Genomic DNA, 17,318 nt, shown 5'->3' with positions numbered 1-17,318 from the left:
GGCAGCAGTGAATTAAAGCATGCCTAATGTGCAGAAAAAATAAAGAAGAAGAAGTGGCACTTGTGAGAGCATGCGCAATAGATTCTGTGCGTATTTAATTTTCGGCGCCAATTTTGCAGATGTGGAAAGACTTTGACCGACTACCTACATTTTTATCTGGCGCTTCGCTACGTTTTTGGAATAATAATAAGGTGAGTAATAAAGCATGCGACTTTTGTGTGAATGTTTTTTTTTTTTTTGTCTGTCGAATGTCTGTCGCTAATTTTTACTGATTTCCTTAATGTCTAACGTTACCAAATAATTGAGATAATTAGAGCTTGAAGAATATGGTTTGGCTTGGTTTCAGATTGTAATGAAAGCACTGTAAAAGTGATTTTTTTTTTTATGCTGACTTTTTTTTTACTCAACTACTTTATCACTGCATCAAAGATGGACCAGACCTTCTCAATGCAAAGACGTGAAGTTGTGGATGCAGATGGAGCAGTGGCCAGCTCTTTTTACAGAGAGACAAGTAAGTACTTATTCATACCCTTTTCCACCATTATAAACCACATTCTGTTTAGGTTTGGCTTTAGAATTGGCCTGTTGGCCTGACCATGCATTGAAAGATATTTTTTATAAAGATCAGAAAAATCAATTATTAATTATGAATAATTGTTCATTGAAAGATTTCCACGCTGTCCCATGCCTTTTTTTTTTTTTTTGCCTGTGTTGTAGGTGTTTGCAGAGTTTAACAGGATAGTCCCCACAGATCTGTAGACTGCAGAGTAACTTTTATGGTGCTGTGGATCGCTACACACCACGCTTTGTCACAATCTTCAAGTCTTCAAGAAGCATTGGAGAGAAATTAGATGAGCTTATGCAGCAAATGAATACAGGGGTGAGTATACTGCAGCCTTAATTTTGTATTAATGAGTTTGTATTTCTGAGTTTATCATGGTTTTGCTTACAATCTATCTAGCTGTTGTCTAAAGTGTTGTGGGGTTTTGTTGATAAACTCTTTAACTGTGGACTGTAATCTTAAAGGATTAGTTCACTTTCAAATAAAAATTTCCTGATAATTTACTCACATCCATGTCATCCAAGATGTCCATATCTTTCTTTCTTCAGTCAAAAAGAAATTAAGGTTTTTGAGGAAAATTAAATTTTAATTTATAATTTATAGATCATGCCTTTTCACTTTTCTCTGTTGTAATATTTTTATTGTTTGGTTTCATTCAGGTATGTGATGTTGATGAAGCCTGGGCACAATTATCTGTTGGGGTGCTGACTGTCATTGATGAAGAACAACTTCCCTTTCTAAATAAACTCTACCTTTGCCCAGTGTCTACTGCCATCATTGTTGAGAAAGGTATTGTAATGGATAATCTGCAGAACCTGCCTCAGGCAATTTGCATCTATTTTGGTCTGTTTTATGCTTTAAATTTAGATTACCCAAAAGACATGAAAAATACTTTTTAACTTCATTCAGAAATTGATGCTTGCTTTGAGACAGAACAAACTCTCACCAAAACTGCAATCTCTGAACAATCTCTTGTTGAGTAATCAAATGTGCAAGATTGATGATGTTTGGCATTAGATTACATTTGTTTATGACAGTGGAATTAGATTAGTTGATAGAAAAATAAAAGGGAAACTAAGCCACTTGTTTAAAATTGTCAGCCCATTAGTTCATGAGCAAGTTAAAGGGTTAGTTCACCCAAAAATGAAAATTCTGTCAGTAATTACTCACCTTCATGTCGTTCAAAACCTGTAAGACCTTCGTTCATCTTTAAAACACAAAGATATTTTTGATGAAATCTGAGAGCTTTCTACCCCCCAATGACCGCAACGTCATTGCAACTCTCAAGGCCCAGAAAAAAACATTGTTACAATAGTCCATGTGACTACAGTACTTCAACCTTAATATTATGAAGCGACGAGAATACTTTTTGTGCGCAAAAACCCCCCGCCATTACGACATTATTCAACAATCTCTTCTCTTCCACGCCATTCTCCTACGCTGTTGACGTAGTGTAAACATCCCAGTGCTTCTGGGTTCTATGTCAGAACGTAGGCTTATTATTGGCCAGCATCACACATGACCAGCATCAGACAATAATAAGCCTCAATCTGACGTAGAACCCAGAAGCGCTGGATGTTTACACTACGTCAACAGTGTTGGAGAATGACGTGGAAGAGAAGAGATTGTTGAATAATGTCGTAATGGCGGGGGTTTTACACACAAAAAGTATTCTTGATGCTTCATAACATTAAGGTTGAAGTACTGTAGTCACATGGACTATTTTAACTATGTCTTTACTACCTTTCTGGGCCTTGGAAGTTGCAATGACATTGCAGTCTATGGAGGAACAGAAACCTCTCAGATTTCATAAAAAATATCTTCATTTGTGTTCCTAAGATGAACAAAAGTCTTACGGGGTTGGAACAACATGAGGGTGAGTAATTACTGACAGAATTAAAAAAATTTAAGAATCTGTCATTTCTAATGTATGTGTTTGAGAGACATTGCTTTTTCATCGTTTAGGCTTAAACGATGAAATACTATTTCATCGTTAATGAATGTAGCCACTTTTTTTGCACTTCTATATACCAAGTTTGGTCTCCGAAGTGTTATTGATTAAAGTGACTCATTGTTATGTATTGAATTGTTAAAGCTGTTTGTTGAGAATCTGTTGGAGTCAGGGTATGGTCTCAAATATATTTATTTTTATATGTATTTCTCATGGTTAGTTCATGTTCGTTAACACACTACCTAATGTTAACTAATAAACCTTATTATAAAGTGTTTCCGTTTTTTTTTTTTTTTTTTTTTTTTAAATGTAAAAACCTAAAGTGACTATTTACATAAATTGTATACCCCAATGCAAACTTGTGTGGACCACCCCTGTGTCAGTTGTTAAGAAAACAAATACAATAAATTTACCTTTGAACTGTATCATTGCCTTAAATTTATTTGTCCTGTTGTAAATGTTATCTTTGTAAAATTGTGAAAGTATTCTCAATGATATATAATAGATGATTGATAGCACTTAAGTTATTTGAGTAAAGCTTACTTGCTATTTTAAGTGCAATCGGTTTGCATGGTTTTAACAAGTAAACTGGATTGCTTTTGAAGTAAAGTAAACTCAGTAATTCCAAGTTGTATGCAGAAAACACCAGAGTTAACACAACTAGCATAAATAAGTACATCTAAATTAAATGATCAAGTATACTATACAAATTAGTTTTAAGTTACTGGAACTCTCTTGTAAGTTTACACTACTAGACATGCACTTGTTAGTACTACATACTATTCCTATTTCACGTTACTTAGTTTTTTAAGTGCAATCGGTTTGCATGCTTTTTTTGAGTAAGCTGAACTAATCGGATTTTACAGTGTATAATAATAATATTAAGGCATATGCTTTAATGCCTCATCTTAGTATTGTCGCAAAAAAAAGTGTGCATTTTTTTTTTTTTTTTTTTTTTACAAATTTATAATAAAATATTTGATATTTTCACAGTTTGACTAGGAAGGAAAGAAGAGTTGAGATGAGGAACTTAATATGCATTTTGAACATTCATTTACATGACAACGGCATTTTGGGGACCTGAAAATATAAACTTTGAAAACAGGTTTTCAAGTTTCTGAATATGATACCATTATCGTCTCCGTGTAAACTACAAAAACGCGATTTTGTGAAAACGGTGACGTCATGCACATCGACTGCATGCATAACGCAGCATTTTAGTTGTTATCGTGCATCGTTTTGACAACATCGTTGCCTGTTTAAAAAAAAAAAAAAAAAAAAAAAAAAAAAACTTTTATGTTTAGTACATCAATGTGTAATAAATTTACCCTAAGTGAAGATAAAAGAACACTCTGGAACACAGGAACACGAGGAAAAACACTGGAGAACAAAACCAAACTATGCACGACGAGAACAAACAAAGAACTGAAACAAACTAGTGGTATAAATACACAGGGCAAGTTAGGGAGAAAACAGGGAACAGGTGGGACTAATCAATCAACAATTAAGCAACTATGGCAACTAAACAGGTAAGGAAACAAAACAGCATATGTCAAATATATTCAGACAAGTGTCCAGCATATCAAAATCAGCATACATGCCTAATTATCAGTAGACATTTTATATTTATTTACACACATACAACACTTTTGAAAGTATTGTATGCTCACCAATGCTGCATTTAATTCATTAAAACACAGTAAAAGCTGAAATACTGAAAGCTGAAATACTCCAGTCTTCAGTGTCACCATCAGAAATAAGTTTTAATAGGCTGATTTGGTGCTCAAGAAACATTATCATCAATGTTGAAAACAGTTGTGCTGCGTATTTTTTGTGTGTGTGCAAACCATCATACATCATCTTTAGTGATTAAGAACAGCATTTATTTTAAATATTATTTTTTTGTAACAATGTAAACATCTTTACTGTCACTTTTGATCAGCTTAATGCAGAATAAAGTATAATTTCTTTAAAAAAAAGTTGGCCTCAAACTTTTGAACGGCAGTGTATAGAGTCCTATCCAGAATTCACTTACATTTCTGCACTAGCTCATTCTTTGTAATTTTCTCACTTCTCATATTAGTCTCCTTGTGATAAATCACTTTTTTGTAGATACTCCTTATTTACAAGTCCCTTCGGATAAAAGCATCTGCTGAACGAATAAATGTAGACTCCAAACTGATGATGCAAAGCAACTCTATTGACCACAGCGCCCACCTAGCAATTCTTAGAAAGACTACTCTGTCACCAAAGGAGACAGAAGGAACCGCAAACCGATGGAGAAAAGGAGATTTGACTGATTGAGTGATGCTAAATGTGATTGCTGATTTGGGGCCGTATATGTGGAAGCGCGTGCGATCCTTATCTCTCCTGATGCCGGGGTTATTCCTCGGCCTGCCCTTAAGACAGGGTGCACGGAGCTGGATCCAATTACACGTGAGGAAGCGCAGACCCGTTCCTGAAGCTGAAGGGCCATCAGTAAACCGCCGCATTAATAACCCGTTGGAGTCCTGCGCATTGTAAGGGCCTGACTGCAACACACTGTAATCCTCAAGTGAAGGGGAATCGAAAGAGACTGTTCAAAAGAGGGAAACAAATGACCGTACGAGGATGAAGAGGCGCACTGCATGGAATGCCTGCTATGCTCGATTACGATTGTCGCCTGCTCCTGGAGCTTGAAAGAGAGAAAAACAAGATGCTGAGGTCGAAAGGGCGACTTGTGTAAGCGCGTGTGCGCTGAGTGACAGACGGTTTAGCGCTGGTTTGGGACCTGTGCTCGAAAGGTCAGTAAAAAGTTTTGGCAACCGAGCAAGCTGAAAACAATGAGCCCCCTCTGCATATTTATTCGTCATCTCTTTGTTTTTGTAGCGCGGAGAATAAATGGCTCAAATGACACGGCACAAGCCTGCACATTGTCAACACAGGTAATAAGTCACCATTAGCCTCTCATTCCCACACTCAGCATATCAGCCCCGCCTGATCCCAGCCTAGAACACTGGCCGTCATTTGCATTCCACCTACATATATAACCCATAGAAGCATATGTACGTCTTTTCAACAGCTAGAGATATTTCTTTTCCTCCTTTATCTACATTTTGATGAACAAAGCCATTTTCAACTTCTCCCTAGATCATCTCAGCGGACATGCTCCAGGTGATCTGCTATGAGTACTTCATCAAGAGTGCTGTACTTAAGTCAAATCTGGTTTAGACCTTTTTTTTTTTTTTTTTACTTTAAAATGACGCAAAGCAGTTTAATCAACTCTGCTTGTCAGAGTTGGAGTCAAGAACAAAGCCTTAAATCAAGAACCTGGACATTCCTTTTAAAAGTGAAGTACGTAGTAAGTGCAACCAAACAAAATTGTAAAATAATTAATTAAATAATGATGCCTGCATCTACCATTGTTTGGATCAAGGGGTCAAAAAAGATGTTGTAACTAAACCATGGGCTGCAATAAATCTATTTCTTTATTAGGGATGAACATTTTAAGGAATTTGATGATTTCTATAATTTAGTTGCCAGCTGTGGTCATTTTAATAACAAACATAAAAGAAAAAACAAAAAAACATAATATTTTAGGACTTTTTGAACACACACTACAAGATTCAGGAATAGTTTTTACCCCAATGCCATAAGACTGATCAATACACATTGATATTCAATAAGAATACTGGATACTTAATGTCAACAATGTCACTTTTGTAACTTGCCATTTTGTCTTATTGTCTAGCAATTTATTTTAATTTCTGTATGTATGTATTTTGTGTGTGTGTACATAACAGTGAGGTATATTGTATTGTCTTGTCTAGTAAGTGGAGAAGCATTCAAGAAAGATTTTCATTGTGCATTGTATTGTACTTGTACACAAATGACTGACTTAAGAGGTTATGATGACACACTGAAAAACGAGTCATTAACTACACTTGAAAAATCATTGAAAATCATAAAGTTCTGATATTTTTGTTTTCTAAATGAAACCATTTCTGAACACAAACCCTATTCTAACGGACAATTTCTTTGCACATTTAAAAAAATATAGTTACATTCTAGTTTAGGGTCCAATTCTATTAACAATGACTTTTGTCGTTGTTGTTGACTTTTGTAATAAACAGCCAATATGCATGCTAATAAGTAACTAGTTAATAGTGAGAACTGGACTAAAGTGTTAACAAATATATATATTTAACGGAAATTGACGTTTTTTCTGTTTTCATCTCAACTTGATTCAGATTTGTCCAGATTCCTATCACAGCTAGAAATATAGAATATTTCATATAACTGATGGCATTATATATTGTCCTTAACTACTATGCACTAACATTTAAATTAATCAATTGATACAAAAACACTTAATATGTATACATGTTTTTACATTGTACTAATACTTAAAAAATACCTGAATGTAACTACAGCTGCATGTATGTATAATGTGAGTACATAAGTTAAAGACACCTAATATAAAGTGTGACCTAATATTTCTTCTTTAAATTTATAAAGTGTCTTTGTCATCATGCTAGGATTATTCGTCTCAAACAGTCCCACCAAATCAGCAAACATCACACTAAGAATCATAATTCATGGCATACTGCTGATCTTGTGTCTTTTTGAATCCAAAATTTAATTAGAATGTGTAATAGTGTGGCAAAACTCTCCTATCAGAATATATGCTCCAATGCTTGCACAGCTGATGTGAGGTCATTTCTCACCTACCAAGAGTGAGCGCTCCAGCTCTATTTTTTACTTCTTGGCAAACATCGATGCAGCCATACAAAATGTGCAAGTGGCGAAATGAATACACAAGACCATAAAAAGGCCCGCCGAGAGTGAAAAAGTATACTCGCAAACACAGTTCATACCTACTTCATCTATTACATAAGGCTCATTGCAAATGTGATTAAAACATCGGTCATGGTTGCCGAGTCCATCTAAACACGAACGGCCTCCTAGCACTCATAAACGGGAGGCAAGAGCACTCCTTGGGTTAGAAAAATACTGAGGTCATCAGCATATGCTTGCACTGCGAAAAGCCCACACTTACACTATGGCGCGCGTCCGGCTTTTCACACAGTATTAGTAGCCACAGCCGTGCAGCTCATAAAACAATCTAATACATCATTTCTCCTTTCAGGATCTGGAAATGCATATAGATTACAGCGAAAGCAACGAAAAGAACACACATAACACCACAAATGAACGACCATACCATAACTTTATTGTAGATATACTCAGCTACAATTACTTTTTAAAAAAAAGGGGGGGGGGGGACAGAATTTTTAAAGGTTTTTGTGATCCATAAGGTGCAGAATGCAAACCACTGCAGCACTGATACAGTATGAATGAGAAATAGACATTTAAATACACGTCCCTTAAAAATACAGAAATTGCGCTGCAGTTTGTGACCCATAATTCCCCCATTTTAAATCCCCGTACTGTTAGTGCTCTACGGTGCTCAACATTCCCATGAACCCCTTCAAGAGGAGCTCGCCACACATTCCAGTCCTGCTATGTTGTCTTTGAACACCTTGCTGCTGCTAAGAGTGCATTTGACTTTTAAATCAGGAAATTATATTTTTTCCACAAAAAAAAAAAAGACACTTTTTTTATGAAATAAAGCCCTTTTAAATAAAATGTAGGGCTGATTTAATGAGATCTATACAATGTATTTAGTCTAAAAAGGAAATACAGGTGGGGTGGGAAAGGAGTTTTCAATGACATGCACTAATACATCTGGATTCATATAATCTAATATGGGGGGGTGATGGATGAAGGACAGTGCGGTCCCAACATATTAAAATCATGCCAGTCGAAGGACTTGACGGGTTACATTACAATTCCATATTCAAAGTATTACATTAAGGCAGGACATTAATGTACACATAGGACACATATTTAGCCCCAGATTGTAGAGATTCGAAACTACTTTTCTACAGTGTATTTTCTCTGATGACATCCTGCAGGCACATTGTATCTCTCTGATCACTTTTAAATACATTGGTAAAATACCAGCGATGCAAACAGCAGCAAGGCCAAAACCACAAGTTATTCCTTTAAACGTTACGGCATCATATATACATGTTTTTGTATTTTTTTTTTTTATCGTTCTGACATGAGGTAAAGTATGGCGCCCGAGTGCAATGCTTATTTGTGCTACATGTTTAAAAAGAAAAAGAAAAAAACACACACAAAAATTATTCTCCACCATGAAGGAAAATACAATCTGCAGCATATGATACGATGGAGGACCACTTTAAGAAAACACTCCCACAGATTTTTCTTTTTTGTGATATCTGTTCTGTGGGACTAGCTCTGGCATTATGATCGATTATTGGTTGTGAAAATAAAATTGCTTCTCAGAAAAAAAAAAAAAATCGCCATATCTATGCGGTGGCACCATACGTGTGATTTCACATTCTCTGAAAGGTAAAAATCCAACAGTGAGAAGAAAGCTTAAACAAAAAGTGAAGGAAAAAAGGTGTGCGCCTTTCAGAGGCTCGGGGGGGGGGGGGGGGGGGGGAACGTAACAAGCTGGAAAAAAAATAAAAATGAACAAACAAACACACACACACACAAATAATAAAGTTGCAATAGTCTGAGGGTTAAGGGTTACAGAATCAGTGTCATATCGCAGGGCCGGCGCGCACTGACCCTGATGCACAAACTCACGCCATTTGTTGAGGGAATATGGAAACCCATTCATTTCCAATGACTTTCAATACTCAACTTTGGGGGTTGCGACTGAGCTCATGTAAATAGGGTCACTCAACTCTTGCTAAAACAGAATCAGATTGCACTCACTTTCAAGAAGGGGAGTACCTCGGTTGGAGCCTCAAATGTTGGTGAAATCTTGGCTTTAATTGGGTTACAAGACAGTCTGTAACCAACAAATCAAAGCAAAATAGCCTATGACATATAGAAGCAGGAAAACAAAAACTGCAAGGCAATATCCAAGTATGAAGCATGGCACCAAAAGTCCTTCACCATATAGAAACCATAATGCAAAAAATTGCTACAGTAGCAAAAGATGAGACAGTTTAGATGTTACAGGTTTGAAAGGCACCACTTTAGAGCATACTCCATTAAAAGATGCGAATTCAATGTCAGTGGGAATGTATTCTAGTGCAAATAGTCGTGAGTATATATATTTATCCCCTTATAAGGTGCTGATGAGTGTATACAATACTGTGCCTTAATGCCATTCAGATTTGTAAAAAGGCATATCCACAAATATATTAAATCAACGTTTTATGATAAGGCCAAACTATTCGCAAGGGTCTTCTGAGGTAGCAATGCCTGGGATTATGTAACTTCAGGAATAGTTTGTCCTAAACATAATAACAGAAGTATAGACAGAACGAGGAAGGGAAAAGTTAGGTAGCTTTCAAGATGTTGAAATGATCAAATTTGCACCCTTATTTCTTGGAGTAGCAATGATAGACAAGGGTGTCTTGTTTTCTAACTATTAATACATTAACAAAACAAAAACGCAATTAGAGTTGGTAAGACTGCAAGAGAGGAAAGTGACAAAGGCGAGACGCATGGCTTATAAGAACTTCGAGTGCAATCTATCGATTTTCTCAAGTGTTAAGTAACCCTTCTGACCGATGTACAATTGTTTTCATGTGAAGGAAAAACCCCAGAGAGGCATCAAGCTTATGTGCTGAGAACTTTTCTTTTTTTTTCTCAGCATTTCCCCTTCAAGCATAAAAACCAAAGGAAAAAACAAACGGGGAAACAATTTCTACAGCCTGACGAGCAGACAGAACAGAAAAAACAACCCGACAGATTTCAAAAAGGTAAAATTAAAGAGGTAATACAGTTACAGTGCAAAAAGATGAGAAATTCAAGCTTAAACATAGCACCAAAAAAAAAAAAAAAAAAATGCATGCAATTAACTGAGGTATTCAAGTGAAGAATGCCTATTAATATGAAAACATTTAGTCTAGACAAGAGGCTACAACACATTTACGCTAAAAAAAAAAAAAAAAAAAAGGCTGGTTACCACATCTCCAAATGTGTGAATGTTGAGGGATTGATTTAACAGGTGCAACCTCACAACGCTGCATCAGTGTCGACTTTGGTAAGCGATGCACGTGAAGTCTAGCGAAATATCGGTTTGTCCTAAAGACGGTATGTAAAGGTGCTTTGTGTCTTACAGAATTATCCGATTCTATTCCTCTCTTTCCGCTTTTTAATATAAAATCTGCAGCATATTTTCCCAGGTGATATGTCCTCCTGTTTATCGTTCGTGTCGTTATATCAAAACTAAGTCAGTCAAGTCAGTCTACGGAGACATCTAATGTTCATAAAGACTGTCAACTAAATATCATCAATATCAGTATCAAAAGACATTACTGAAACCCAAGTATCAACGTATATTTCGTAATAAACATTTAATATTTATTTTATATAACGTAGTTATGACGTCTATACAACCCATCCGGTTGGCTACACGAACACGCATCCTCAAGTGCCGTTTACAACTGCTGATTACAGTAATCGGGAATGTCAAATTCCTATCCGTCTTAAGGATGCGAGGGCCTTTCTCTCTCGATACAAGTGATTTTGCTGGCAAAAAACCCCAAACAAAAAACGTTCATGACTCTCGTCGAAATAAAGCGGACACTAGAGAAGTGCAATTATGATTGAGAATATATCATCTCAAGATAGAGAAAAACATTTCCAACAACACCAACACTCTTTCTTTCCACGTGCCCTGCCTGCTAAAAGGCAGCAAAATGGCACTAGTGCACAGTTGTTGCGTTTCTCTTATTTAGTTGATACCTTGGAGTTTAACTATGTACACTGTAATACTACCTATAAGCTTTAGCTTTTTTTTTAACCACTACCACAAAGCAGAGCATATATCTTTTTTAATGTTAATAAAAATAGGGAAAGGGGGACCTGACCTTTTTCTTAACACTTGCAATACATAAAAAAAGCACTCGTGTTCAAACAAAGCTGGGGAGAAAGAAAGATTGTGTTTGCGCACGTAAAGAATAAAATGAAATATGAACCCTATGTGAATTACTCTCAAATCTTTTGACTCGATTCATTTAAGTTAGACAACCCCAATGAGAACGCAGTCAGCGACAAATCTTCACTCGGTCGTAAACTGGAGCCGAGAGGGGTTCTGCTGTGTTTTTGACTGGTGTGTTGGGGTGTCTGCGGTCTGAAGCTCAGTTGTTTTGGACCTGAGGTTGATTGGCTTTGAGACTGCGCAGGGCTCGGCGGGCGGCCGCTGACTTGGCTATCCGGTAGCTGCGTCCCACGCCTTTGAACTTGCCTTTGCCCACCACTTCCACTGTCACCCGTACTTTTCCATCGTAGGTTCTCTCCGCAGGGCTGTTGGAGGCAGAAAAGGACAAACATTGCTATGGCTGGGACTATTGAAAAAATGAGACTGACACAAAAGCAATGGGGGACTTTTTTGAAAAAAAGCAAATAACTTGCTGAAAATAATAATTAAAATATTTATTTCAATTATTTAAAAAAAAATCAGTAACTATGTTTCCATCCACCTATTTATATGTGCATTTTCGAGTATTGCATATAAAAAAAACATTGTTATATTGTATATATAATAGACAGAAACGGCAAAATGCACATAAAAAACATATGAATTCATTTGAGTTGGATAAACTTTTTATCCGGGAAGAAAACATGCATAAACTACGATGGAAAAACATTTACCGAATAAATTCCTTGATGCACAAAAAAGACATGTGACTTTCCAGCGGACTGATCCCATTGCACATCCTAATAAATTTTCAAATTGATAGTTTTCAATTATATTGTAATGTTGAATGGCTCTAATTAATACTACTGATGTCTCTATCAGTAATACTGGCCTTCTTTCATAAAAAGATCCCATTAAACAAATATGTAAAATATAGGCTACTGTCTTTATGTGGTTTCTACATTTATTTAGAGATTCAATGTGAAATTATTACAATATAAAAAATATATTAAAAACTATAATTAATTACAGACAAATGTGCAATTAATTTATAATAAAATACTTTATACTTTGTGGTATACTGGAAGAAAAAAATACATGTACCATGCAGTGTTTAATTTTTGACATTTCAGTATCTTATCTGGGCTGCAAAACAATAATAATTATTATTCCCACAAGCCTAATATGGTCTTTGTTATCAATATTGAAGCATTGAATCCACAATTTTGGTATCTATCCAGCCGTAGTCACATTACAGATTCCAATCTCTTATGAGCAGGTTGTAGGGACTCGGAAATTGACAGAATTCAAAAATGTTAAAACGACTCATATTTGCTCTGAACCACACACTGACACAGTAACTTTTACAGTGTACCAAGTTTTGCACATTCAAATGATCGCTACTATGTGTGTATTGTGCAGATGATTATGTTAAGAGGTTGCTTGTGTATAAGGGAAAGACATTCCCACCTGAACTTAGCAGTCTCCGGTTCCATCTCCAGGAGTTCACGCACTGGGGATCGAGGGACATTAGCGGAGAATTTTTCTAGAAAATGAGGCGAAAACAAAAGCAGAGCATTTCAATCTGACATTTCATCATGCATAAAAATGGCACGATGTTTGAAAATGACTGAACTTATGTGTTCAGTCTTCGCCACATGAGCCGGCAGACAATCAGACGAAACAGAAATGCAGAACTGATTTACTCATCCGTATGTCTTTGGCCCTTACCTATGAGCGGCCTCATCATTGGATAATACACTTGCCAAACTGTCTCAAGTGACATCCCGCTATCCATGTAAATTGCACCAGCTAGCGATTCAAAGATGTCTCCCATTGCTTTGGGGACCTCAATGTCTTCCTCCTTCTCCTCATCTTCCTCCGATCGGCGAAGCTATGAGAGAGTAAAAACAATTCCGGTTTCTTTTTTTCTTTTTCTTCATACACAGAAAATAAGTTTCCTCTCAGGACAGAAAACTGTGCTTATCCATGTCAAATTCACATCCCCAAACTAATAACACACAATAAACAGCAGAAAATGATTTGCAAAAGAAAAACAAAACTGTGGTCATAACTTAAAATGTGAACTGACAGCTATGCTGTACTGTAATGGTATTTCCTCTCAAAATGAACTGCGATCAATTACTTTTAGTATTACACTTAAAATACCTAAATGTCCAATATTGGGGACAACATTACCCAGCTATGTAATTAAGGGGAACATTACTTATTTTATTCAATTTGTCTTTCCTCTTTCAGTATCCAGTGTTGTCCCTAAGGCATAAAATGCTTTCCAGTCAAACAAGACTAGATTCAGTGCCAAGATAACCATTTCAAAATAAATTAAATCCAACTGCATTTTTACAATCCAAAAATGAAAACAAATACAAACACAGACCAGATTCCCGATGACTGCCAGTGATAGGATGTCACGGTATTAAATCTTCATGAAATATTATACATCTACGCTGACAATGGCATGTAAATGAAATGATCATTTCCAAGGCCTAATAACTTTAACAGATAACAGTAGGATGATGGCTCACCTCCGAATCCATTCCTTGCATTTCATTCTTCTCCAGCTGAAATTGCACAAAATCATCGATCACGTGGAACAGTTCGGGCGAGACAGCTTTGAAGTACTTGTGGTAATCGTACTTGACAGCCAGGGAAGCAAATATGGTGTTGTTGACAAGTGCAGAGCGCAGGTCGGTCAGCACGCCTGGAGAGTGCTGCCGGGTATCTTCATAAAGGTGCTTTGTTATGAGGTAGTCTAAAATTGCATCACCAAGAAACTCCAACCGCTGATAACAATCTGTCCGAAGTTCAGAGTGGTACAAAGAAGGTTAAAATGAGACCATTGATATCACAGATCATTAATATAACAGTGTCACACCACAGGAAATATTAAGTTATTGTGAGAAAACTGTGAAAACTGGGCGCACACAGCAAACGGTGTGATGAGCCTATGCCAATTTACAAAGAAATGATTGTTTTATAATAAAATGATTCTTAATAATAAATCAGAAAAAAAAAGTTAATGAGTTATTGGTTTAAATTAAATCGAAACTGCACAAGTTTTGTGCAGAAAGTTTAAGCAAAGAAAGTTGTGCAAAACTGAAAATGGTAAAGTTATGCAAAGAATACTAAATAGAATACTAAATCTCACACTTGGGGTTGCGTGACATACCAGTACAATTGTTTTTTTTTCGGTACCTGACATGAATAATAGGTATATACGGCAGTATATTTAATTTATTTATTTATATTTATTTATTATATAAATAAATACAATATATTTATTTTATACAAGTCACCCAAATCAACTGAGGAACCAAACAGTTACACTAAATGAATGGGTAATTAATTTAATAATAAAAAAATATATTTTATTATTATACAACTATTATCATTATATAACTTTATAATAAACTACATTATAAAACAAACTTTTGTTTGAAGTACCACAGAATACAACAAAAATGGGTAGCAATAATAATAACAATAATAATAATAATAATAAATAATTATTAACAGTTTGTAAGTGGTAATTTAAACAAATTAAACTACATTAAATTGTATAATAGCCTACATTTATTTATAAAAAATATTAAAAATGATCATTGTTATTATTACAACATTAATTTATATAATTTATTTAAAAAAAAACATTATTATTATTATGGTAATATAAATAAAAAGGTAGGATAAACATCCTAGCCAGAGAAATCAGAACTAAATAACGTCCACGGACCTGTTATTGTGTTGTAATGATACGAGGCGTGCGTGAAGGCCTGTAGAAGATATGCCTTGTTTTGAAACGTGTAGTTTATCTTCTTCTCAAAGTTCTCGAAGCCTGAAATGAGGTGGTTGAGGGTCCGCTCGGCATCCGGGTGGTCGAACATGCAGCGCGGAGGGATCTTCAGCCAGCCGTACTGCAGCTCGGCCGACCCCCCTGAACTCTGCTTCTCCGGCGGGAGCACCTTCAAGCCGAGGGAGCACAGAAACAGCTGGGCTGCCCTCTCCCCACAGCTGGTGAGGTAGCACCCCAGCAGGGCCTCCACACAGTCGGCTATGCTCTTATCAGCGATGCATTGCTCGGTGTGGAGGTCGTAGGAGATGGACTGTTTCCCGATATCCGTGCCACAGTTTTCCTCGGAAGGGTTCCAGAAGCCCACCACAAAGTCATCCTCCTCGCCAGCTTTGCTGGGGTCCAGGTAGCACATGGCATCCCAGGAACTGTAGTCGAACTCGTCAGCGCCACTGTCTGGGGAAAAGTGGGAGTTGTGAGGTTTTTTGGGTGCTTTCCATTCGTGGCCAGGCTCAGCCGCCTGGAGGGAGATCTTCTTCCCGAAGGCGCCGGAGCCAATCAGCATGTTATCGATGAATCTGATGTGCTCGTAGTAGTACTCCAGATCATCTTCCACATTGACCTCTTCTTTAGACTGCTCGACCTCCACATCCTCTGCTTCATCGTCGTCGTCATCCTCCTCCTCATCACTGGCTTTTCCGTTGGCCAAATCTTTATTCTGAGAAACAAAAACAGATTGCCCAATGTCTTACAGCTCAACAAACCAAACCAAACAACATCATGAAAGGAACGCTGAGTCCAAGAGCCCTGTGAAGCCAAGGCTCAGTATCTACAACAGATTTGCAAAGATTACAATTTAAAAGTGTTTTAGTTCAACCACAGTATTATGTTTGCTCAGGAGAGCTCTAACAGAGCCGAGGCTCACGGTCCAAGTCAATGACTCATCCAATCTAACGTGATTCAAAAGCTGAAACATCCTCTAAAAATCTTTTTTATATCATTAATATGCCATAACTTTGACCATATGAGCAAACGTCTATTGCATATGCATTAAAATGTTAATATCCATGACACCTAATACTGTAATAATACATGGAAGTGACACTTAAAATTACAGCACTCGAGGCAGATTTAGTACACTCGTCCCATACATATACACCTCGAACCACACAGGGCGACCCAAAACATACAGACAGTCTCCGTTGAAACCATGGAGAGGGCTGGTAGAAACCAGAAGCAGAGTTCTTTCCATTTTTCTGACTTGGTTCTGTACACATGTCCTAATACATCGCATATGCTCAAACACAGATGGAAAACTGTGGCTTACATTTAATAAAAGATGGTATATATCTTAAGTAATTGTAGCACCTCTTTCTGACCTGATATATTTCTCTGAATTGTGTCTTGGCTTAAGAGCTGCAGATTTCTTGAATTTCATGATATATCCAAACAAGCTTATAGTGAGGGTTGCGATATGATAAGGTTGAATATCCAAATTACAGATCAAGAGGTTTTTTTTTTTTTTTATATATAATGTTAAAAACATTAGGGGGTCTGTAAGATTTTGTAATGTTTTTGAAACAAGTCTCTTATTCTCACCAAAGCTGCATTTAATTGATTAAAAATACAGTAAGAGTATTATTATTATTACAATGTAAAATAACTGTTTTATATTTCAATTTTAAAATGTATTTTATTCAGGTGATGGCAAAGCTGAATTTTCAGCATCATTACTCCAGTCTTCAGTGTCACATGATCCTTCAGAAATCATTCTAATATGATGATTTGCTCCTCAAGAATAGAAAGTTCTGTAACATAATGTATGCCTCTACTGTAACTTTTGATCAATTTAATGCATCAATGTTAAATAAAAGTTTTCATTTCTATTAAAAAAAAAATCATCTTACTGACCCCAAATTTAAAAATGTTCTGCACAAAATATATAGCATACATTTAAAAAACATATCGTCATCACATTTGCACATTGTTTGAATGAGAGCACTGGGACTGACAGACCATGTAATTAAAATATAGAAAA

The 17,318-nt window shown here is 36.3% G+C and overlaps 1 protein-coding gene across 1 annotated transcript in view; it reads right to left on the bottom strand.

Annotated features, from left to right (window-relative positions):
* Positions 1-5,749: 5,749 nt before the first annotated feature.
* dicer1 (dicer 1, ribonuclease type III) overlaps positions 5,750-17,318 on the bottom strand; it is a 34,283-nt gene continuing 22,714 nt past the window's right edge. The window contains 6 exon segments of the mRNA XM_081394507.1: positions 5,750-11,737; positions 11,739-11,855; positions 12,940-13,015; positions 13,201-13,363; positions 14,016-14,284; positions 15,224-15,998. Coding sequence (XP_081250633.1) covers positions 11,611-11,737; positions 11,739-11,855; positions 12,940-13,015; positions 13,201-13,363; positions 14,016-14,284; positions 15,224-15,998 — 1,527 coding nt within the window. The 3' untranslated portion in view covers positions 5,750-11,610.

Source organism: Scardinius erythrophthalmus, assembly GCF_964197995.2.
Source record: "Scardinius erythrophthalmus genome assembly, chromosome: 19".
Lineage (NCBI taxonomy): Eukaryota > Metazoa > Chordata > Actinopteri > Cypriniformes > Leuciscidae > Scardinius > Scardinius erythrophthalmus.
Note: the sequence above shows the minus strand (reverse complement) of the source record. Positions and strands in the feature narration are given on the sequence as shown.